Genomic DNA, 25,231 nt, shown 5'->3' on the forward strand with positions numbered 1-25,231 from the left:
TACCGTGTGACGAACTTACTGGTAGCCGGCCGGTGGCACTACATTAATTAGTTATCTTGGTGCTTCTTCTGCCCTCCAACATCTCCTAATTTGTAACATTATCGGTGAGCGGCCTAAGATGCGCTACGTCAGTCAGTGATGGCCAGCACTTTAGTATTTTCAACACACTCACACACAAGATGCATGAGCGGCCGACTAAACTGACAGTTTTTTCGACTAACCGTGTGCCTTTCTTTGTTTCTGTGCATGATGCTTTATTATATGTGTATCTTTAGCTTTATATACTAAAAGTTAATTGTTGCTGTGAAGTCACGTTCGAGCAGATTGTTGAAACTAGAAGATGTTCACGGATGTCACAGCCGGCGGTGTTGTGACTGATGAAGTTGTAGATCGATACTCAGTGACTCGACTTCAGTTTGCAAACAGCAACATCACTGAACACACTCTCACACACACACACACACACACCACACACACACACACCACACACACACCACACACACACACACACACCACACTGACACACACACACACACTGCATTGCGTATACCTGTAGCCTACTCATGTGCCGGCGTGTCAGCACTTGCATACCCCGGAAGTAAACACTGAATAATAACTTGCATGTATTTTTTCTCAGTCAGTTCTTTCGCTGTGACTAATGTAGGCGCTGTAGCAAATGGCTGAAGCCTTGTGAATAAGGTCGGCCGGAGTGAAAGCGCCTGCATGTACACGACATGGACCTTATACTGATCTGTCAGAGACATCTGTGACTCGATCAGTCTGAATCTGCATATCAGGCCTACGAACCTGTTGTGGTTTATGAGAAATCAACCTCGACTACTCGGAAAGACCGAACAGGTAAGTGAGTTATTATATTGATCAACTTTTTACAGAATGCTGACCGGCTCACTGATCAGTGCAGTGATGGGAGTCGGGGTGGTGGAGACGGGGGGAGGGGGGGAGTATTAGTGCCAATGGCGAACCGTACCGACCACACAGTGATCTTACAGATCCAAATTTTACAGACATTTTCCAAGGCATAAGCGAAGCTGTGGGCAAAGTGCATCCAGTCAAACGGGAATTCCCAATATTACTGGCTCAGCTCCCAAAACCACGCGCCTTGAAGAGATACATCGGATGTACAAAGAAAGTAGCCTGTATCTAGCTCTCTCCTCTCTTTACTTTTTACCTGTAAGTTATCACGGTATTTGTGCAACAGAGTTTTAAAGGTTAGCTTATCAGCCTGCAACAATTGCATGACACTAATTAACACTGGTGTGAAGATCTGCCAGTAGCGCGTCACACTGAGTGACGGGCGGCTGTGATTATTATAGTTACGGTGCGGTGAAAGGTTGAACAATCACAGTGTCAGAAAAGTAGCAAAAGTTAAAGTTTATCATTTGTGGGAGGGAGAGGGTGACAACGACTCGGAGAGAAGAGAACATTACACAATTGTTACTGTTCATACAATCTTTGACAAGAAATTGAAGAATGCACAGAATCCAACACTGATCATAGTATCGGCGATATTGGTTTAAACAAAACTTTAATCGATTTGTTGGTGTCGTGACATATACAACATCTGGCATTTAGGATTCTCACTCAAGCATACTGCTTATTTTAAGCAATCCTAGTGAAAACATTATAGTAGTCGTACCGGGATATTCATGAGCCATTGATTTTCAGCTTCTCATCAAATGTTGTTGATTCTTCATTCCTCGTATACAAGTTTTGCAGCCCTTCTATTTTGCTAACTTCTAATTCATCGTTTGTTTACAAGCTTGGACGATTGGTTTCAAACCGACAAAAACAATACACTTTACTGACGTTTGTAAATACAAACCCCCTATATCCAGCAAGGTATATTTGATAAGACAAAGAAAGGAGTCGTACTGTGCAAAGAGGGGAGGGTTCATTGGTACTCACGCGGGAGCAGTCATTATACGGAACATGTAATTGCACAGGGGCGAAGACAAATGAACCTTGTGACAGATCTCAAACAACACTGATGATGAACCATGTCCGCGATGACCAATGGTGTATACCATTGTTGTTGTTGTTGTTGATGATGTTGTTGTTGTTGTTGTTGTTGTTGTTGTTGTGTCGTCGTTGTTGTTTGTCTTTTTAAACATTTGTTCTGATTTTGTTTGTTTGGCCCGGGTTTGGTTTGTTTTTGTGCTGCCGTCATCGTCCTTGTTGTTGTTGTTGTTGGTTGGTGTTGTTGTTATTGTTGTTGTTGTTGTTGGTGGTGGTGGTGATGGTGGTGTTACTTGTTTGTCGCTGTACGTTGTCGGTTGATGTTGTTTATGTACTATGTTTACTTCTAAGGTAGGTGGTGGTAATCTCTGCGGATATTTGTTGGTGTTTATGATGACATTGATATTGTTGTTGTTCTCAAATAAGCAATGACAGCTGAGCTACCTCGGTGACCATGACACGACACAGAAAACGGAAGCGGAAACGGCGTCACTCAAGGCGGGGCCATGGGGCTAAGGAGAGGGAGGAGGAGGAGTCCGAGGAGGATGAGGAAGAATCAGAGCCAGTGTCACAGCGACCTAAGCGTGATCAGCACTCAGAGATATCTTCACTTTCAGCGTCACTCTCGGGTAGGCTAACTGTGGCTATGCACTGTACATGTATGTTGTGCGATCATAAACATACGCGTCCTGGCTCTCTCTACACTCCCCTCCCACCCTACACCCCACCGCAATCTCCGCCCCCCCCCCCCCCCCCCACCCCGCAACTCAACCCAGCCCCATCCAATCACGGCAAATTTAATCATACCTCTACATTTGAAGGCTTACACCTTCTGGGGCCTCTCTCTCTCTGTCTCTGTCTGTCTCTCTGTCTCTCTCTCTCTCTCTCTCTCTCTCTCTCTCTCTCTGCGTGTACGTGCGTGCTTGTGCGTTCGCGCGATTGTGTGTGTGTTAGGGTGTGTCCGTGCGTGCGTGCGTGTGTGCGTGCGAATATGAATTCGTTCGGGCGTGTACATGCGTCGTGCAAGTTCTGGAATAAAAAAGAAACGGAGAAAGTATTTTCTATAGTTCTTGTCGTTTTGTTCACACAGGTGCACCATCCAAAGTCACCGATACATCTGCCATCAAGAAATCTTCATTATCACCCCCAGCAACTGTCAGTGAGGGACCGGTCACGCCGCAGGTGAGTTAAAGACACACTCCTTCCCGTGCCAACAATTGGACTGACCAGTTCAGATCTGACCAGCCTGTACATCGGATGAGACCATCCCTCCACTTGGACACATACAATACATAAACCGCCTGGAGTCGCTCTCTGCAGAGTGGGACGTTATTGATGAATTAATTTCTAAATGGACACTGGTGGATTTTTATGAAAAAAAATTGTCAAAAATTGTCACTACGCACAGGAAGTAGACAGGATATTGATGCTTGGTATGTGTCCAAGTTGAAGGATGTTCGTATCTCACGTGAAAGCGGGACCAGGTCTGATATGGTGAGCCTAACTGTATTTTGTTAGTTATTATGTTTGCCTCTTTCGCTAGTAGAACTGTGTACTATGTCACAAAGTGTTCAACCCTTGTTACGGAATGTGTTCAAAATGTGTTCAATTCTGTTTAGATCGAGTGTAAGAGGGGAATGTCCAGACGTTAATATTTACCTTACCATTGCTGTGTCCAAAAAAACCAACAACGCAAAACAACATCAACAAAAATTACCCGTCAGACCCGTCAGACTTGTATGAAATGTTTCAGGGCAATACATTTGTTTTGACCATGACTATAATAACAAACGATGCCACAAAAACACACATTACGGGTACTCTCTACTCTTTCCCTTGCTATATATTTGTGGGAACATCTTTGTAAACCTTTGAACCTATAACCTTATCTTAGTTTGACCAAGGTCAGAACAGATTCATGCTGCACATTTACTCGAAAGAAGATACTTGGTTTTCACTCCTTTACTGGCTTTTCAGATATGGATATATCTTTTTACCCGCAAAAAAGATAATGTATTGTATTTGAATTTCTTTGAGAAACGATTTACAGAATATAAAGGCGAATAATGCAAAGGCATATCTCGGCCACATTCTCATTCTGATGTTGTAGCCTAACAATTACACGCAAGAAGATAATGTTACCCATATTGTATTTCAATTTGTTTCAGAAAGGATTAACTGAGTATAAAGACGACGAGCAAGGCAAAGGCACATTTCGGACGCATCCTCATCCTGATGTTGTAGGCCGGCAAGAGAGAGTGATATTTTTACACGCAAGAAGATAATGTTACCCATATTGTATTTCAATTTGTTTCAGAAAGGATTAACTGAGTATAAAGACGACGAGCAAGGCAAAGGCACATTTCGGACGCATCCTCATCCTGATGTTTTAAACTGGCAAAAGAGAGTGCAGGAGTGGTACCCACAATATTGTCAGCAGACCTATTTCCTGCCGAGCGTTTTCATGCATAGGATGCAGCTGACGGAAATACAGGCAGCGGGACATAAAGTTCTTGAGATCAACCCGCCTCTCACTGTACCCAAAGTCACTGGTGGCATTCTGGATAAAGACGTCAGGGATGATAGAGCCCACCAGAATGTCCTGGACAGTCTCCAGAAGCTGCAACATGAAGTTATGTTTGTGATCTCTCAGCTGCAGTTTGGTAATTATCTTGGTGAGCCTGCGTACGCGGCAGCAGCTAGGCTGTTCCCGAGACCTCACGATCCGGTGCTGGCTTCCCAGAATAAGGACCAGGGTGATTTTGACATCCTCGTGATCCATAGACAGTATGGCGTCCTGCTTGGTGAGATCAAGTCTGTTGGAGACAGCTTTTTTTTATCCTTGTCGTCAGAAGAACAAGACGCCATTTTAATTAAAAGAGTGAAAGGGGCAATTAAGCAGTTGACAAAGTCACGTGACGTGCTAAAGTTCATCGTACCCTGTGATGGCTACCTGCAAGTCAGGATACAAACCACGTTGATGCTTCCCAACATCACTGCGTCCCAACTCAGCAGTGCTCTGTCTGGCTGCGAACAAACCAGAAAGGTCAGATGAGACGCGGACGTTTGATTACACAATGAGTTTTTTGTATTTGGGAAACAATTTAACTGTACAGAATAAAGAATAATGAATCAAATAATTTAATAAAAAAAAGAGAGAGAGAGAGAGAGAGAGAGAGAGAGAGAGAGAGGTATTCCTGTCTTTATATCCTTCTTGCTCTTTTGATGTCTTTCTGGTTTAATCGTGTGTGTGTGTGTGTGTGTGTATGTGTGTGTGTGTGTGTACGTGTGTGTGTGCACGCGCGTACCATCCAGCCCAAGCAGGTGCAATTATTCAGCGAAATATACATACATGCTGATTATTGTTTTCACAGGACCTGTGCGAAGTACTTGGTGTGGACAGCTGTAAGGACCCCGGCTCTCTGTGTCTGACGTCAGATGACCTCGAAAACCCCGGCCCCTGGTGGTCACGTGTTGTGACGTCATCAGACACAGACCCTGCCATGTCTGACTCTGTCTATCTGGACCTGGTAGCAAGGTTAGTACAATGGTAACACCTCCCGCCCCCTTCCTCCTACCCGTTAAAACCCCCGATTTAAGACAGTCCTCTTCAAAAACCGGCTTTCTGAGTTCTTCTAGTCTTTTCGTATGTAAATTTACTTCCAGTTTAAGTCTTCAAAATAAATGTTAGCTGTGATCTGACAATATCATTTGTGTGCGACACACACACATTCATTTTAGCAAAATATAACCTCCCTGCACAGGGAGCATTTTTTGTATGTGTCCAATCGGAGAGATTCTTGTATCCCATGGAAACGCATGGTCAACATCATCGTGTCCACGGGGCAAATACAAATATCTGATTTTTCCAAACGCTTTCGAGTCCACCCAGCTGGAAATGGGTACCTGACCATATCTAGGCCCGGGAAAGGCAAAGACAGCGAGGGAGAGGAGTGAGCACCGCCCTCACAAAGCTGACCCTAGTGTAGACAGCTAGGGAGAGGAGTGAGCACCACCCTCACAAAGCTGACCCTAGTGTAGACAGCGAGGGAGAGGAGTGAGCACCGCCCTCACAAAGCTGACCCTAGTGTAGTTAAAGGCACAGTAAGCCTCCCGTAAACCATCACAGATACGGTCAGGCTTTTACACTCAGTACAAACACCCTTTCATTTAAACACTCACCGATTGAGAACATCCTAGGTGCCCTCCGTAAAGAGCGAACAATTTTCAAAGAATTTATTTTTGCGTTGTTTATCTTACCCCTGAGCCATCGTGAACCCGTGTGATCCAGTTTCCCTTTTTCACAATGTAGTCGTCAGTTAGTCATTTGAATGCGACTCGATGTGAGGCTTATCTACAATAGCACGTTTTCATGCACGAAACAAACGGATGTGGTTCACAAGAACTCTAGCGATGGCTTTTCACTGTTGAGAGGAACGGCGATGTGCCGCATAAACCGTCGTCTGCTACGACCCTTGCGTGACCCTGCTTCCGGGCTTTTCTTTTTTCAAACTTTCACAACTTCGAATTGCACTGATCTTGTCTTGATGAAAAAAGAATTCTTTTATGATTAAAGAATGTTTGTGTAACAAGCTGTCAATTTATTATTTAGATTTTAAAAGTTAGGTCTAGCGCAAAAACGCACCACGGTCCAAAAACATTCTGATAATCATCGATCCACGGCTATCGCCAGTTTAAGGGAAGTAACTCATTTTTGACCTGAGTTCAGGATGGGTCCAAAAAGTGTTCGAGACAATCTGCAAAATTAATTCTTTAAAAATTGCTCGCTCTTTACGTAGGGCACCTAGGATGTTCCCGTTTGGTGAGCGTTCAAATGGAAGGGTGTTTGTTCTGTGTGTAAAAGCCTGACAGTATCTGTGATGGTTTACGGGAGGCTTATTGTCCGGGCGTGATTTCCGGGATATTCATAACAGCCGTCCAGCACCAAAACGAGGCGCCATTGTTGTAAAGGGCCAAGTCCACGAAAATAAATTCTTTGAAAATTTCTCACGCTCGACAGAAAGCAGCCAGGATGTTCCCGTTCGGTGAGCGTTTAAATGGAAGTATGCTTGTACTGTATGTGGACGCTCGGGGAGCTCTGTGATGGTTCACGGGAGGCTTATTATGCCTTTAGCATATCTCTAACATCTCACTCTACTACGATCAAATAATGGTTATGGGAATACCTTTACTTTTTGTTTAACCTTTTTTTACACGGTGAAGGCAGGCATCTATAACTCACGTGTTATTTTCTTGCATTGGTTCAGGTTCTGTGGACCGGCAACTACAGTGACGGTGCACTGTCCGTCATTGCCTCGGCGTGCAGCTAGCCAGCGGTCATCGCTACGGTCCACCGGCGACGGAGTGGCCGAGACAGCGAGAAGGTTTGCCCCTTCAGACATGATGCTCCATCCTAAGCAAGTTGCTCTCCTCAATAAACAACAACCGTTTTTGTACGTTGCCGGGCCGCCTGGTACTGGCAAGACTATCGTCCTAGTTTTAAAGGCGATGGAGTGGCTCAGGCAAGGAAAATGGGTTCACGTTGTCAGCACACAACCAGACAGTCTTGCAGCGTCGCATATGATTGTCGCTCAGCTTAAAGAAGCAAGGGATGACAGTAAGGACAGAATCAGTTTGTGTGTCTGCGATCTGACGAGGAAAGACGACCAAGAGGCATTGACAGAGCTGGAGAATCTGGCAGAGAATGGTGAACTTTACCTCATAGCAGACGAGGTCTACACGAGGTCAGTTGTTTTGCGAATAATATAGATATGTGTACTCTTTATGGAACATTTCATAACATCTGAACAAATACTTGTAACGATCCGAAGTTCGTCTCACATGCAGGCATAAGATCCTGAAAATGTCAAAGCAATCCAAAGTGTCATTGCTGAAATACAGCGCTTTTTGTCCTGGTACCCCTCAAAATTTATGTTTTCGGCCTCTCATGCACTCGACACGTGCATTAGTATGAATGGTATAACACAAGAAATACACAAGATAGCTAATCAAAACAGTTCTTGGTAGATAATTCATTTGTCTTTCTCTTCGTAAATAAAAATTGCCAAGTTCAGCCTCTTGTGAATTTACGTCCATTTCTTTTATTTACACCCTACGTTTTTGTCAGTTCAATATTGGGGGTACCCTTATTTGAGCGGCGGTCACGTGATCCCTTTAAAAAGATATCTTTAATCCGAAAAGTTTGCCTGACAAACAAATTGGGTAAGCCTAAATGGCATCTGAAGTTTGATTGGAATGACACGGGAATGAATGCTTTATTTGGGATATACGAAACTTGTCACAAGAATTTGTTTGCAGAGGTGTCTTTTTTTTATACATAGTGAAGTAGAAGCTCGTTCATCTGTTGAAAAGAGTGAACACTTGTTTACTAGGGAACCTTTCTGTTTTGTTTTTTCTCACAGCCGCAATTTCAGGAGCAAGTCGGCCACTAAGTTCAGATCCCTTTGTGCCGAGCTAACACGGCGAGTGAAAGGCCTTCATTTCTGGGCAGCTTCGGTTTACCATGGGATAGGCCCGCCGTTCTTCGAAGAGTTCGTCATGACAGAGCCGCTGAGGTCGCCGCCCAGAGTAACACATGAGATCCAGCACTCCGGGTACATGAATCAGGGAGTGGTTCACAGTTACACAAAACCGCCTGGTCCTTTGCCTGCAGCAGGCCCTACTGTTGTAAGTCTGTTGCACAAAGGAGATGGACACAGCACGGACACACCGTACCAGTGTGAGGAGTGTGGAAGACGCATTGCCAAGACACTGATGGAACTTGGGGTCTGCTCATCAGGTTTGGACTTTCAGTTATTGAGTGTGTGTGTGTGTGTGTGTGTGTGTGTGTGTGTGTGTGTGTGTGTGTGTGTGTGTGTGTGTGTGTGTGTGTGTGTGTGTGTGTGTGTGTGTGTGTGACAGAGAAAATGTCAGATAGAAAGAGAGAGAGGGAGAGAGAAAGACTTTCTGTTTTTTTGGACAGGGATGACTATTTCGAATGTTCAGATTCAGCCAATAATTTAGGAAATACTTGCTCAAAAGTTAATACAGTTTTCTGAGTCTATGTGTAATTAATTCCATTTGTTTTCTTTCGACTGCACCAGAGAATCCTACATCTACTTCCTCAAAACAAGTTCCCCTACGTTGCCGTGCCGTCTTCATACTGACCGGCGACCACGGCTTACCGGAATTTCGGCTTGACACTGCATCCACGACTCCAAGCTGTTTGCTGGAATCTGGGCGTGGCATTGCATCCATGACTACACGCGGTTTTCTGGAATCTCGGCTTGGTACTCCATCCACGCCTCCAAGCGGTTTGCCGGAATCGCGGCTTGGAACTGCATCCACGCCTCCAAGCGGTTTGCCGGAATCGCGGCTTGAAACTGCATCCACGCCTCCAAGCGGTTTGCCGGTATCGCGGCTTGGAACTGCATCCACGCCTCCAAGCGGTTTGCCGGTATCGCGGCTTGGAACTGCATCCACGCCTCCAAGTGGTTTGCCGGAATCGCAGCTTGGTACTGCATCCACGCCTCCAAGCGGTTTGCCGGAATCGCGGCTTGAAACTGCATCCACGCCTCCAAGCGGTTTGCCGGAATCGCGGCTTGAAACTGCATCCACGCCTCCAAGCGGTTTGCCGGTATCGCGGCTTGGAACTGCATCCACGCCTCCAAGCGGTTTGCCGGAATCGCGGCTTGGAACTGCATCCACGCCTCCAAGCGGTTTGCCGGTATCGCGGCTTGGAACTGCATCCACGCCTCCAAGCGGTTTGCCGGAATCGCGGCTTGGAACTGCATCCACGCCTCCAAGCGGTTTGCTGGAATCACGGCTTGGAACTACATCCACGCCTCCAAGCGGTGTGCCGGTATCGCGGCTTGGAACTGCATCCACGCCTCCAAGCGGTTTGCCGGAATCGCGGCTTGGAACTGCATCCACGCCTCCAAGCGGTTTGCCGGAATCGCGGCTTGGAACTGCATCCTCGCCTCCAAGCGGTTTGCCGGAATCTCACCCTGGCATTGCATTCACAGCTCAAAGCGGTTTGCTGCGCGGCATGGAGGAGGCGGGCTTTCCCCTCACCCTGGTGAATGAAGACGACGTTAAGATGATAGAAGCAGTGGCCACCATGTCAGGGCCGGACAGAGTGGTGGTTGCCCAGAGTAACGCTGTCAGCGGGCTGGAGAGACCCGTGGTGGTGTGGGTGCAGGACGATACAATATCACTGGACCAAGAGTACGGCAGGTTAAACGCCATGTCGCGCGCTACGGCACAGCTCATCTGGGTGAGGAAGCCTCCTTGAACAGTTAACAACCGAACCAAACATTTCCGTTGTAGTGATCTGAAGGTTCTTCCTGGACCAGTTCTCTCATTCGGTTACTGCACATGTGCGAACATAGAAGACAAATACCTCATGGCAAGGGAACACAGTGAACGGTTGTAACAGTTCTTCCAGTCGCAATGTAAGGAACGCCTCAGGTGCGTTCACATTCTAGTGCGCCGAGCTTTCTAGTCATGCTCATACACCTAAACAGTCCCCCGTTTCTTACAGGCGAGAATTGGCGAGTGACACGAGTTTGGCGAGGAATGACCGTTTCTTGGGCAATTCTCGCCGCGAGGGACGCTATAAAAGTTTATTGCGTTTCTACGGGTCACATGACGAAACTGTAACTAACCATTGGTCAAACATGCACCCTATATCAATTGATATATCGCAGGAAGTCGTCATAGCCAAGTGATATCTCGCAGGAAGTGACTAATCACTTATGGGCGCCATCTTTAGACGGTCACTTCAAAAATAGTGGTTTAAAAATTTAAAATTTTGAAACTTGGTGTTTACTGTGTTTTTTTCTAATTAATTCAAAAATAGTGGAGCGAGATATTTCCCATAAACATTCTTTGATGAAGAATTGAGTACACAACAAGCGAAAAGGCAAATCGTCAAAAAAGAGAAAAGCATGCCCAATCTGCTGTACGCAGTCATGTGTCCTAGACATTGGATCTGAAATCTTACCGACGGGGGTTGCATTGAATGGCAATTTAGCAGAAAAACAACAAGAGACACAAGCAGCAGACACTTGTGAGAACTGGATAACTTTGACTACAATTTGAACAAGAAATTCCTTCGAGATAGAAAAAACACCCCCGTTGGTCAAAGGGAAATAACCTTCTCAGTTGGTGGCAGTGAGAATGGGTGCAGTGAGAATGTTTATTTCCCTTTGACCAACGGGGGTGTTTCTCTATAAGTCCTTGTAGAATCTTAATCCACCAATAACTCCCTAACCGTGTGTTTGACTGGTCCCAATTTTTGTAAGGACCGTCTCAGGAATGTATAGAACCTGTTCACCAAGTTTGGTGACGATCGGTCCGTTCATTCTTGAGATCTATATGCGAACACAAACACACAAACAAACACACAAACACATCGAGCGAAACCTATACACACCCCTATACCGGGGGTGTAAAGAGATTTCACCCCCTAGCGAGATAGAAGCAAAAGTGTCTGCATGCACAATGGTTTACACCGCACCAGCCCGGAGATTAAAACGTAACTGACCTGACGACTCGATGAAGAAAACAGAGGTAATAAAAGGGAGAGAGACTGGAAGAGGTCACATTCACTGCGCATAATTCCTACCTGGATCATTGCGACTCGCGCATTGTTACATAATCGCAAGTCTTTCAACAGGGACAGTTCTGTGAAAGTAAAGGACAATTCTCTGAAATTCTGATCACTTCAATGTCTATCGTTCAGTGAAAACGACCATCGAGTTGTCGAGAAAAAGTTCTGAAACACGTCACGTTCCAAATCAAACAAGTGTTGACCTTATCGGGGTCAAGAAGCCGCCCTTGGTAATATGGGGGTGGGACATGGAGACAGACAGACAGACAGTGGGAGGGAAAAAAATGTAAATGAATAAATTATAATAAAACAAGTCGCGTTAGGCGAAATTACTACATTTGGTCAAGCTGTGGAACTCACACAATGACACTGAACGCACTGGTTTTTTCACAATGACCGTAGTCCGCCGCTCGTGCAAAAGGCAATGAGCCTGTTTAGCGCGGTAGTGGTTGCGCTGTGCTGCATAGCACGCTTTTCTGTACCTCTCTTCGTTTTAACTTTCTGAGCGTGTTTTTAATCCAAACATATCATATCTATATGTTTTTTTAATCTGGAACCGACAAGGAATCAGATAAAATTGTTTTTATATCGATTTCGGAAATTTAATTTTAATCATAATTTTTATATATTTAATTTTAAGAGCTTGTTTTTAATCCGAATATAACATATTTATATGTTTTGGGAATCAGAAAATGATGAAGAATAAGATTAACGTAATTTTGGATCGTTTTATAAAAAAATAATTTTAATTACAATTTTCGGATTTTTAATGACCAAAATCATTAATTAATTTTTAAGCCTCCAAGCTGATATGCAATACCAAAGTCCGGCCTTTGTCGAAGATTGCTTGGCCAAAATTTCAATCAATTTTTATGAAAAATGAGGGTGTGACAGTGCGCCTCAACTTTTACAAAAAGCCGGATATGACGTCATCAGAGACATTTATCAAAAAAATGAAAAACTTTTCGGTATATTATACCCAGGAACTCTCATTTCAAATTTCATAAAGATCTGTCCAGTAGTTTAGTCTGAATCGCTATTCACACACACACACACACACACACACACACACACACACACAGGCATACAGACAGACAGACACACACACACACAGACACACACACACACACGCACGCACACACACACACACACACACACACACACACACACACACCACGAACCTCGTCTCGATTCCCTTTCTACGTTAAAACATTTAGTCAAAACTACCCTTGGAAGATGACACTGCACTTCTGCTGAGTCACTTCGACGGAGTTCAGGGATGATATGTTTTTGGCTCACGAAGTGTAGCCTATGCGATCGTAACTTTGTCTGTCTGTGCGTTTGTGCGTTTGTGCGTGTGTGTGTGCGTGTGTGTGTGTGTTTGTGCGTGTGTATGTCTGTGGTAGAAACTTTAACATTTCCGAGTCTATGTGTGAGTGGTTATCCAAGACTATGGATAAAGCTCGCATAAGATTACGTCACGGTCAAAAGTGCTTGACGTCAATTAATGCATCATGACGGCATGCCTCCCTGTAGTCTTTCTCTCTCGCGTGGTGTGTGTGGTCTCGGTCATTGTTATTTTGAGCGGGCCGAGACTATTTGGCAGTCGTGTCCCTCCCTGTAAGTAGGCTACAGACAGACAGATCTAGATCTAGTGTCTCTCTTTCTTGCACAGTGTCACCTAAGCTTACTGTGTGTGTGGGTGTGTATGTGTGACGGAGTGATTGAGTTTGTGTTACTGTTTGTCTATTTCTTACGTGAGCCTTGAAGGCTTCGCCTCTTGTTGTTAGAGTGATTAAGTATTTAGTTTAATGCATGTAGCTGGGACAGCAGAAACTAATGGAAGTGGGCGTGTTTGTCGGAGGACAGTAAGGTGTGCTTCGTTCGGACTGTGTGACTTCAAGGACTTCAATTACACGATTCCTGACTGTGTTGTGAACATTCCAAGGACTTCAATTACAAGATTCCTGACTGTGTTGTGAACAGTCCAAGGACTTCAATTACAAGATTCCTGACTGTGTTGTGAACATTCCAAGGATTCAGATGGAAGTGTGTTAGTGCAGTGCTAAACTGTGTGTTCTGTGTGATGAGAGGTATTGTGGTACAGCATACATGTTTGATGATTTTCAGTGATTAAATAGCGAAATGTTTAAAATGTTAATTCGTTTTGTGTCGTGTGTCTTGTTCGAGTGCGTGTTGTCGCCATCCCGTATGCTTGTGCGTGATAGTGTGTGGGTAGATATGTGTGCGTGATAGTGTGTGGGTATATATGTGTGCGTGATAGTGTGTGGGTAGATATATGTGTGTGATAGTGTGTGGGTAGATATGTGTGTGTGATAGTGTGTGGGTAGATATGTGTGTGTGATAGTGTGTGGGTAGATATGTGTGCGTGATAGTGTGTGGGTAGATATGTGTGCGTGATAGTGTGTGGGTAGATATGTGTGCGTGATAGTGTGTGGGTAGATATGTGTGCGTGATAGTGTGTGGGTAGATATGTGCTTGTGTGTGATAGTGTGTGGGTAGATATGTGTGTGGGTAGATATGTGTGCGTGATAGTGTGTGGGTAGATATGTGTGCGTGATAGTGTGTGGGTAGATATGTGTGCGTGATAGTGTGTGGGTAGATATGTGTGCTTGTGCGTGTGTATGTAGAAACCCCGTGCATGGAAAAGCCAATACCGGACCTCTAAGTCGGCAAGTATCCGAATTCCCTGACATGCACACACAAGACATAAGACATAAGATTTTTTATAGAACCACGTGCAATACGTACACAGCAATACCACTTGGCTTTAGTACACTCAACACATTCAAACACAACAGAATACAGGTTGCTCACCGAATAGCTTACACACACACACACACACACACACACACACACACACACACACACACACACACACACACACACACACACACACGCACACTCCACATTTGACCGCGTTCACATTGTATTCACTTCACATTGTACAATTTACTATCTTTAGTAGGGATATTGCACAAGAGTGTTACTTTTGGTGAAGAAGCACGAGTCTCTAAATAAAATCTAAAACTCCCACAATAAGAATTAGAATCAAATCCTGACACACTGAAAAGCCAACACAATTGTCACCATAACATATTGCAGTTCATTATTATCACAAATGTAGCATACTTTCATATCAAATCACAATTATCACACACACACACACACACACACGCACACACACACACACACACACACATATACACACGCACACACACACTCCCATTCCATTTAAGTTTAATATAAAACATTAAAATACGGCCTTAGAATAAAGTAGTCAGTATAAATCACCACATTAAACACCAGTTCAGATCACATTTGTTCAATACATTATATAATTATCAAAAATATTACTATTAAATTAACTACACAGGCTGGTGATTTAAACCTACGTCTTTTTGCAAGATATGTCTGATATGTTCTGCTGTTTTTGAAATGTGTTAGTGGTGTGTCTGCACGTGCGTGTGACCTTGTGACCTTGTGACCTTGCGCCTAGCGCCTGTTTGTCTGTGGCTACGTGTGACCTTGCGCCTAGCGCCTGTTTGTCTGTGGTTACGTGTGTGTTTGCACGTTCAGTAAACTAATTCGAAGTAAATTGTGTAAATACACAAAACAAAAAAGTAACCGACCTACCGTTTCAAATTTGTTTCGCCTCATCATTGGAACAAAACATTAATGGGAGGGGGGGGGGGCTTATCATTCTGATCAACAATTCTTAGCTTGTGTTGTTTGTCGACAGTACTGACTTTCAAGCCCAGCACTTTGTCATATCATGTAGACTTCTCAGAAAAAAATCATTTGAAGTGAAACTGAGATTTTACTGTGTTATTTTTCTCCTCTGGGTTTAACTCTGGACACATCGTCGAACGCTGAAGAAGAAGAAGAAGAAGAAGAAGAAACTCTGGACGGAAATCTCTGCAAAAGATGTACCTTCACTGTACCTTCACCTGACTAGCTGGCAGATAAAGGCCAAGATCTCTCTCCGTTTTGCCTTCCTTTTAGCACAAAGTGAAAGAATGTCACTACAAAGAATAAACAAAGAATGTCACTACAAAGAATAAACAAAGAATGTCTCTACAAAGAATGTCTCTACAAAGAATGTCTCTACAAAGAATGTCTCTACAAAGAATAAACAAAGAATTTCACTACAAAGAATGTCTCTACAAAGAATGTCACTACAAAGAATGTCACTTCAAAGAATACCACGGCAAACAACATGACAATGCCTATGAATACAGCTATGCTACAAAGAATGCCTACTTGTTTGTTTACCTCAGTAAATTGTTACCAAATAATTCTAATTTCACCAATGTCTTCAATGCACCTGACTGGCTGGCAGGCAAAGGCGAAGATCTCTCTCCGTCTTACCTTCCTGTCAGCACAACGAATGTCACTACAAAGAATGTCACTACAAAAAAGGTCACTGCAAACAACATTACTATGCCCATGAGTACAGCTGTGCTACAAAGCATGCCTACTTGTTTGTTTACCTTATTCAATTTTTACCGAATGATTCAATTTCTTCATCAATAAACTCAATGTACCCGTTGGGCATTTCATCATTTTTGACGCAGACAGTTCCCTGAGAGCCTGTGTCACTTTAAGGCTGAGATGGGGTACATAAGGGGCCTCTTCTTTTGACGCAGCACGTTTTTTAAAGTGTTCTAAAACATGCGCTCGTTGTTCTCACAAATGAAATGTTTGAACAGAATTCCGTATTGAGCAAGTTATCATGGTGCACAGAAAAAAAAAGTGGTTGGTGTCTTATTTGACCTCTCTAAAGCCTTTGAGAGAGTTTGGAGGGAGGGTATGCTGCTGAAGGTACGTCATAGTGGAGTAGGAGGGAGTCTGGATCAGTTCCTTCCTTAGACGGGCGCTGTGGCGGGGTGGTAAGACGTCGGCCTCTTAATCGGAAGGTCGAGGGTTCGAATCCCGGCCGCGGCCGCCTGGTGGGTTAAGTGTGGAGATTTTTCCGATCTTCCAGATCAACTTATGTGCAGACCTGCTAGTGACTTAACCCCCTTCGTGTGTACACGCAAGCACAAGACCAAGTGCGCACGGAAAAGATCCTGTAATCCATGTCAGAGTTCGGTGGGTTATAGAAACACGAAAATACCCAGCATGCGGGGTAAAAACGGTCATACACGGGGGAGGTTCAGCCCACGAACGCAGAAGAAGTTCCTTCCTTCATGAGAGGAAAGAGTGCTTCTGGACGGACGTGCACGTTTGAGCATCAAGATCACAAAAGGATTATCTCATCCATGGTATTCTTCATCGGTATAAACGACATCAAAAACAGCATACCGCACCATGCTAAAAACACTTATGCTGATGATCAGGCCATCTGGAGCTCATTTCAATCAAAGTTTTGCAATGCGCCTCTGCGGCTTTAAAGACAAATTACCAGCTATTAAACAAAAACCAAGAGGAGTCTTCCTGGCACTCTCTAAGTCTCTTATGCAATAAAGTTCTGAGTTCTGAGTTCTCTTTCAAAGTAATACCTGTGAAGTCAAAAGCGAAAGTTAGTTCGAGACGACTTCATAATGCTTCGAACAATAGAGTCAGGTAAACGTTGTGTTGCTTCTCGTAAGGTCACCGCTAGGCTGTACGTGTATCATTATCTTATGTTTTTAAGGAGGCCGCCTCACCCAGATGAGCTGAGCCGTGGTACGGGACATGGCGAGTAGCCTGCCCTTGTCTTCGTCCAGTGATTCTTTATCGCCCTGCACCCACACCACCACGGGTCTCTCCAGCCCGCTGACAGCGTTACTCTGGGCAACCACCACTCTGTCCGGCCCTGACATGGTGGCCACTGCTTCTATCGCTGTGGAATCTCTGTCCCCTAGAACTGTGTAAGGAAATCCAGCCTCCCTCAGACCCAGCAGAAGGCCGCTTGGACGCAGTTTCATGGCTGACGTAGCGGGCCGCGATTCCAGCAGCTGTTGTCCGTGGGTCAGTATAAACACGTCCTGGAACCTCAACGAACACTCGACAGGCAAACTTGACGACGCTGCTGAAGCTGAAAAGAAACGACGATCGTAACGAGAACGTGACGTGAATTCGACAATAATACTAATATTTCCTTGTTAATGATATACATTCAGTCACTAGTGAGCAAACTTTGTACGTACATTTGTGAACACCGACGATTGTAGCTTTATTGTACTCTCAGAATAAAAGTAACAAGAAATTCCTCTGATAGGAAAAACACCCCCGTCAAGGGAAATAACCTTCTCAGTTGGTGGCAGTGAGAATGGTTATTTCCCTTTGACCAACGGGGGTGTCCGTCTATAAGTCGTTGTATAATTTTAATCCACCAATAACTCCCTAACCGTGTGTTTGACTGGTCCCAATTTTTGTAAGGACCGTCTCAGGAATGTATAGAACCTGTTCACCAAGTTTGGTGACGATCGGTCCGTTCATTCTTGAGATCTACTTGCGAACACAAACACCGCCACAAACACACAAACACATCGAGTGAAACCTATACACACCCCTATACCGGGGGTGTAACTAGAGTAACGGGGGAATGAAAGCTTCACACACACACACACACACACACACACACACACACGACAGCACAGCACTGCACAGCACAAACCTGGCTGACCAACGCCGAGGTCCTTTAGTACTTTGGCAATGTCTCTCCCGCACTGCATACAGTCATACGTAGCGCCCGTGCTGTGGCGAGGGCCGTCATGGAAACAACTTTCTACAGGAGGCCCGGGTGTAGGCGGGGGGCCAGGGGGAAGTGTGTAGGAGTGGACGTCGCTCTGGTGAGAGATGTATGCCGACAGCTTCACTTCCTGCACTACGTTGGGCGGAGTTCTGAGTGGCTCTGTTAGTGCGACAAGATTTGTAACTTTTTAAAGATAAGGATAAGAAGAATAAGGATGAGGATACGATTCATATAGTCCTGTGAGGTTACCCTCATGGTAATTCGGGCTGCTTTCTCTCTTGGGAAAGCGAGCTGCCATACAGAAAACGGCGCTACCCATTTTTTTCTTCTGTATTCATGTTTCTCTGTAAAGGAGATGAAGACTTTTAACAAGATTTGAAGAAACAAATGTGAAAGGACGAGATTTGTAAAACCTTCCACATTTTTACTGTAATAGACCTAAACGAAACTAGTTTCAAGCAAGGCCAAAGCCATGTGAACTGAGGTAGGGGAAAAAACGCGCATCGTACCGGATAGTAATATAGGACGATACAAAAAAACAAAACACCAACCTGTCAGTGCGTACTCTGTGAGACATGCTGGCTTCCTTTCTTTGTACAAACTGGCCGCCCAGACATGCAGTGCTCTCAGCTTGGAACTCAGTTCGCTGCACAGCTGGCGGAAGCCCCTGTCAATCGAAATATGAAAATAAAATAATTTACGCCGATATGAGTGGCTTAATTACCCACGTAAACTATGATGATAAGAAATACCCTTTAGGCGACTGCTCAATCCAAAATAATTAACCTTTTATCAACTATTACTGAATCAGATATTCGTGCACAAATATACGTTTTTTGCCGAGTGAGATTCGAACCCCGAACCTCCCATACCAACGGCCGGTGTCTCAACAACTTAGCTATTGCGCCCATGTATTTATTAACAAAATCTTCGATGAGCGTTGTTTATTGAATAGTAGCAGAACAACACTAACCTGTCCGCACACACCTCGTCAGCGAGGATGTAAAGTTGGCCATCTTGTACTGCTGCCTCCAGTTCTGAGAGTGCAGTCTGGAAACCCTCTGCAGTCTCCAGGTGTATTTTTCCTCCAGTATTTTGGTCAGCAGTAGATCTCAACTGAGCTGCAATCAGATGCGTTGCCGCCAAACCGTCAGGTTCGGAACACAAAACGTGTACGTGCTTCTCTTGTCTTAGCCAGTCCAGTCCCTTCAGTACTAAGACAAGCGTCTTTCCCGTGCCAGGCGGACCAGTGATGAATACCATTTGATCGCTGTTGTTGAGCAGATCCACTTGCTTAGGGTGGAGCACGATGTCGACGGGGGCGAAACGTCTGGCTGTCTCGGCCACTCCTTGGCCAAGGGTGCGAATTTCAGCCTGGTGGGCAAGGCGGGGCGTTACTGGACAGTTGACCGTCACTGTGGTTGCCGGACCTCCGAACCTTTAACAGACATAAACTTAAGATTGTTTCTAGATTTACTATGACACATTTTTTTTATTCAATAGATAACATACCCACACACACGTATGCACACACACACACACACACACACACACACACACACACACACACACACACACACACACACACACACACACACACACACACACACACACACACTCTGGCACTGACCGTGATACAAGGTCCAGGTAGAGAGACTCGGTCATGGCAGGATCCTCTCTGTGTTCTTCTGTCAATCTCTGCCACCAGTTACCCGGATCACTCACACTGTCTGACGTCAGACACAGAGGCACCGGGTCCGCAGTGACGTCAGCACCTACAAGCCGACACAGGGCCTGTAACAAACGTCATTTATCAGAGGAAAGAAGGTTTCTCAAGTCTGCGGTCGCGTTTTCAAACATGATATGAACCTAGACAAGTTTAGTCAAGTTTTGACTAAATGTTTTAACATAGAGGGGGAATCGAGACAAGGGTCGTGGTGTATGTGTGTGTGTGTGTGTCTGTCTGTCTGTCTGTGCGTGTGTGTGTAGAGCGATTCAGACTAAACTACTGGACCGATCTTTATGAAATTTTACATGAGAGTTCCTGGGAATGATATCCCCGATTTTTTTTTCATTTTTTCGATAAATGTCTTTCATGACGTCATATCCGGCTTTTTGTAAAAGTTGAGGCGGCACTGTCACACCCTCATTTTTAAATCAAATTGATTGAAATTTTGGCCAAGCAATCTTCGACGAAGGCCGGACTTCGGTATTGCATTTCAGCTTGGTGGCTTAAAAATTAATTAATGACTTTGGTCATTAAAAATCTGAAAATTGTAAAAAAAAAAAATATACAAATAGCCGGATATGACGTCATCAAAGGTATTTATCGAAAAAAAGAAAAAAACGTCCTGGGATATCATTCCCAGGAACTCTCATGTCAAATTTCATAAAGATCAGTCCAGTAGTTTACTGTGAATCGCTCTACACACACACACGCACACACGCACAGACAGACAGACAGACACACACACACAAACACCCACACACATACACACACACACACACACACACACACACACACACATACACCACGACCCTCGTCTCGATTCCCCCTCTATGTTAAAACATTTAGTCAAAACTTGACTAAATGTAAAAAGAGGACATATTTGTGTTTTGACTTGAAAGGTGTGGTTGGGAAGTTGAGTGTGTGACAACCACCTTTAAGATCTGCCCAGACGTGAAGACACAGGAAACGAGAATCCATCCACAATGTCATATACCAAAAGTCACCACCACCCCCCCCCCCCCCCCTTCCTGTCTGTGTAAATAGAATTTTTGTTCTTTGACATTTTCATCAAGATTCGACATGGGTATTATTTACGAAATCAATTCATCAAAGATAACAAAACTATCCTACTCTGCACTGAAAGTAGCTAGGCCGTACATGCACTCATCCCATACATGCACTCATCCCATACATACACTCATCCCATACATGCACTTATCCCATACATGCACTCATCCCATACATGCACTCATCCCATACATGCACTTATCCCATACATGCACTCATCCCATACATGCACTCATCCCATACATGTACTTGTCCCATACATGTACTCATCCCATACATGCACTTATCCCATACATGTACTTGTCCCATACATGCACTCATCCCATACATGCACTTATCCCATACATGCACTTATCCCATACATGTACTCATCCCATACATGCACTTGTCCCATACATGCACTCATCCCATACATGTACTTGTCCCATACATGCACTCATCCCATACATGCACTTGTCCCATACATGCACTCATCCCATACATGCACTCATCCCATACATGCACTCATCCCATACATGCACTCATCCCATACATGCACTCATCCCATACATGCACTCATCCCATACACGCACTCATCCCATACATGCACTCATCCCATACATGCACTCGTCCCATACATGCACTTATCCCATACATGCACTTATCCCATACATGCACTCATCTCATACATGCACTCATCCCATACATGCACTCATCCCATACATGCACTTATCCCATACATGCACTTATCCCATATATGCACTCATCCCATACATGCACTCATCCCATACATGCACTCATCCCATACATGTACTTATCCCATACATGCACTTATCCCATACATGCACTTATCCCATACATGCACTCATCCCATACATGCACTCATCCCATACACGCACTTATCCCATACATGCACTCATCCCATACATGCACTTATCCCATACATGCACTTATCCCATACATGCACTCATCCCATACATGCACTTATCCCATATATGCACTCATCCCATACATGCACTCATCCCATACATGCACTCATCCCATACATGCACTTATCTGTGGTGTTCAGAACGATTGACACGGGACAGGAATGTATGTTGGACCTGAACGTACACTACCTCCTTCAACTGGTGATTCCTGGGGTCCCGCAGCACGTCATGTAACTGATCGCTGCTGACGTAGGGCAGCATGAGAACGGTGTGTATCATGGGCGGGGAAGGGAGATCACAAACCAGATACTTGAGCATCTCGTGAGATTTCTGCATTTGCGCGCAAGCCTTCTTGATCCGGTTAGCGATGCTATCAGCCTGTTGCTGCGGGGTCATTGACACTGTGGAAAAGTTCTCCCCGATCGCCTTGATCTCGCCAGCCAGGATACCGTAGCGTGGGTGGATAACCAGGACGTCAAAGTCTCCCTCGTGCTTGTTCTCCGGCTTCAGGTCGACAGGTCTCGGAAAACCAGCGGCATGTTCAACAGAGAACCCTTTGCAGAGGTAGTTCGCAAACTGCAGCTGTGAAATGATGAACATGACTTCTCTCCTGGACAGCTTCCACAGACAATCCACCACAGTTTGATGAGACTGGTCTTCACGAACGTCCTTGTCCATCAATGTCCCGCGGGCTTTTTCTGACGTCGTGGCCGGCAGCGTTTGGTGGACGTCTCGTCCCGACAGCGTCACTTGCTGGTAGTGCGTTCTGTGCATGAAGACCGGGGGCAGGAAGTAGGCCTTCTGGCACAGATCCGGGTACCACTCTTCACACCGCTCTCTCCATAACTGGCGGAGCGTGTTTCGCACTTGTGCATCCCTGGACTAAAATATATAGAGAGCAAAATCCAAAAAAAAAGAAAGGTAAATTGTTGGAACGTTTGTTATTGACCCAAAAAATACGTACGTTACAGTCACAAATATACTGACCCAACGGTCTTTTAAGCGCACAGACAAACAATTAGTACATGTAACAAGAACTCAGCTTGATGGAATGTTCTGCCGCTTGCTGGGAAGTCGCAAGCGAATTTTTTTCTGTCTCTATAGACAGAGCAGCTGATAAACAGCGGGAAGTGAGTGGTCTATATATGCATACGACTTGTGTAGAGTAAGTGAGACGCACAAAACGATTTGCCGAGTGGCCACACATCGACGATTTTTTTCACAACGCTGTATCAGTGGAGCGGGTCACCTGACAAGAAGGTTCAGTTGCATTCGACTGCCGCGCCGCGAGCGGCTGACGTCATCGCTCTGGTTTGCTCTGATTGGTCAAATTTCCGTCGTTCTATGTCTGTGTCATAGAAATTAGAACACGCGCTATTCTTCTGCAAATAACGCTTCGCGATCATAGCACGACGCGGTGCGCCCAACGGGGCCGTTTTGAGCATAAGTCAAATGTGGACAGGGTCGGCCGTGTCTGGACGGGCCTTTAGGGGCAAATTGCACCTGCGCAGTCAGCGGCGCTGCATGCTGCGATAGGGATTATGACGAGTACTTGGCCTGTTTTCTTTTCACACAACGTGTAGCGGGCTTGAAAATCTGCAGTGCGTCAATAATTTGCAGTGCGTCGTCTATGCCGCTGACTCTATACGCAAGGTATAATTTGCCCTTAACGGTTCCTATGTTTATGACTTCACGTCGAGACGGTACCTGAGAATGTGAGTCATCACTTGATGCTGTTCCTTTGTTATTCTACTGTCGAGACAGTGTGCCCTAATACATAACAGGTGCGCGTTTTGCGATGATGAAAAAACACAAATACTCAGATATAAAATGTGTACACTTAAATAACAGAGACAAAGAAGAAGTGCATGGTACATAATCGTTACAGCAACAGATTTCGTTGTATAGTTATGAATAACATTTATAGTATTTTTATTAGCAATATGTGAGAAAAAGGGAAACATCCAGCAAACTGAATTGAATGAAAAGATCTACACCTGAAAGACTTACCGGTGAGGAGGAGGTGCCCGGAATAGAGGGAGCGGTTGACACTCTGCTCGCCTCAGGATAGTCTGCGTCTACACACACACACACACACACACACACACACACACACACGAACAAACATAGCTAGTTTTAGCTTGAAGCTGTCATTAAAACTTGTAGTACTCCGTCACGGCGGAGGGCTGACCGTGCACCCAAAAGCGGACTCTACCAGATGAATATTTGTTTGGAAGCTTGGGGTCTGCTAAATATAAAAATTGATGTTAACAAGAAATATTCTAGGGCGCACTTTCTCTTCTCAGTCAAAATTCAACTATATCCTGAAGAGCGATGCACGAGCATTTCAGACGCTTGCCTCTGAAAAAAGAAGTTCTCAGCCAAATTACGAACTCAAACTGGTACTTTTTACATATAAATGTTTAGTTGGTATCTTTTGATGATCACAAAATAATTTGCGACTGCTTTGGCCGAGGATGCTGGTGACATTATCATTATTATGAACCCTACCCTAAATCCAGGAAAGACGTCGTCCAAAATGTAGGTCAGTTTTTATTAAAAATAAATTCACACAAGACTAGTATTGTTGTTTGGCTTCTATGAATATATTTTTGTCAAGTATGATGTCTTTACATAATATCTGTATAATATGAATGGATTTGAACCGTATACTATGTCACTATGACCTTCCAATCTTCCTAACCCCCAGCCCAGTAAAGCGTGCGAGACGTATCCAGAAACATGTCGCTTTGTGGTGCGAGTTCAGTGTGACATGCATAGTTTCCAGAACCCCATTTTTGACTTTTAAAGTTTATCTACATACATTTAGCAATGCACGAGCAAAATATGACAACTTAATGGTGCCTTTTGGTTTAATGCTATGGTAAAAATGCTAGTGATAGTGTTTACAGCTTGAAACAAAAAATAACAGAGGGGAGTAGTCTTTCTCAATCTGGTTCAGAGCATAATGCATTTCACTTTTAAGAGGTAGCATTATATCTGATAAGAGCTAGAGCCAATATAATGATGCTGAATATTTGAAAAATGAACTTTGGGACTCATCTGAGTAGCAGGAGAGCCTTCGTGGTCGTCAGCGTAAGGCTTGCAGTCTTCAAGGCAATTCCCAGATGAACAACTTGACACTGCGTTCGTTTATTCGCCCGTTTCTTAAGCTAGAGATTTGAAACTTTACACGCGTCTAGGACTATATGAACGCTTTACAATACGCAAAT

At 44.6% G+C, this 25,231-nt stretch overlaps 2 protein-coding genes across 2 annotated transcripts; one reads left to right on the top strand and one right to left on the bottom strand.

Annotated features, from left to right (window-relative positions):
• Positions 1 to 555: 555 nt before the first annotated feature.
• On the top strand, positions 556 to 13,751 carry LOC138948401 (uncharacterized). Its single transcript, XM_070319935.1, has 8 exons — positions 556 to 858; positions 2,404 to 2,606; positions 3,068 to 3,159; positions 4,295 to 5,023; positions 5,352 to 5,515; positions 7,245 to 7,721; positions 8,400 to 8,776; positions 9,081 to 13,751. Exons 2-8 carry the CDS (start codon positions 2,432 to 2,434, stop codon positions 10,268 to 10,270), a joined length of 3,204 nt encoding a protein of 1,067 aa, XP_070176036.1. The 5' UTR covers positions 556 to 858; positions 2,404 to 2,431; the 3' UTR covers positions 10,271 to 13,751.
• Positions 13,752 to 14,838: 1,087 nt separating this feature from the next.
• LOC138948494 (uncharacterized) lies at positions 14,839 to 24,139 on the bottom strand. Its single transcript, XM_070320049.1, has 7 exons — positions 24,009 to 24,139; positions 22,188 to 22,880; positions 19,924 to 20,087; positions 19,267 to 19,731; positions 18,845 to 18,960; positions 18,216 to 18,452; positions 14,839 to 17,633 (listed from the first exon to the last, which is right to left on the bottom strand). The coding sequence occupies exons 2-7, from the start codon at positions 22,770 to 22,772 to the stop codon at positions 17,245 to 17,247; spliced, it is 1,956 nt and encodes a 651-aa protein (XP_070176150.1). The 5' UTR covers positions 22,773 to 22,880; positions 24,009 to 24,139; the 3' UTR covers positions 14,839 to 17,244.
• Positions 24,140 to 25,231: the final 1,092 nt, after the last annotated feature.

This window comes from Littorina saxatilis, linkage group LG15, assembly GCF_037325665.1.
Source record: "Littorina saxatilis isolate snail1 linkage group LG15, US_GU_Lsax_2.0, whole genome shotgun sequence".
NCBI lineage: Eukaryota > Metazoa > Mollusca > Gastropoda > Littorinimorpha > Littorinidae > Littorina > Littorina saxatilis.

Bases quoted from the DNA above. Each gene is read 5' to 3' on its own strand.
- LOC138948401 (XM_070319935.1), top strand. From the start codon at position 2,432: ATGACACGACACAGAAAACGGAAGCGGAAACGGCGTCACTCAAGGCGG. The intron at 5,024-5,351 runs GTCAGATGAGAC...TTGTTTTCACAG, and splicing joins GCTGCGAACAAACCAGAAAG to GACCTGTGCGAAGTACTTGG. The intron at 7,722-8,399 runs GTCAGTTGTTTT...TTTTTCTCACAG, and splicing joins GCAGACGAGGTCTACACGAG to CCGCAATTTCAGGAGCAAGT.
- LOC138948494 (XM_070320049.1), bottom strand. From the start codon at position 22,772: ATGCACAGAACGCACTACCAGCAAGTGACGCTGTCGGGACGAGACGTC. The intron at 20,088-22,187 runs GTAGTGTACGTT...CGTTTGTTACAG, and splicing joins GGAATCACCAGTTGAAGGAG to GCCCTGTGTCGGCTTGTAGG. The intron at 17,634-18,215 runs GTTTGTGCTGTG...GTTTCTTTTCAG, and splicing joins CCTCGGCGTTGGTCAGCCAG to CTTCAGCAGCGTCGTCAAGT.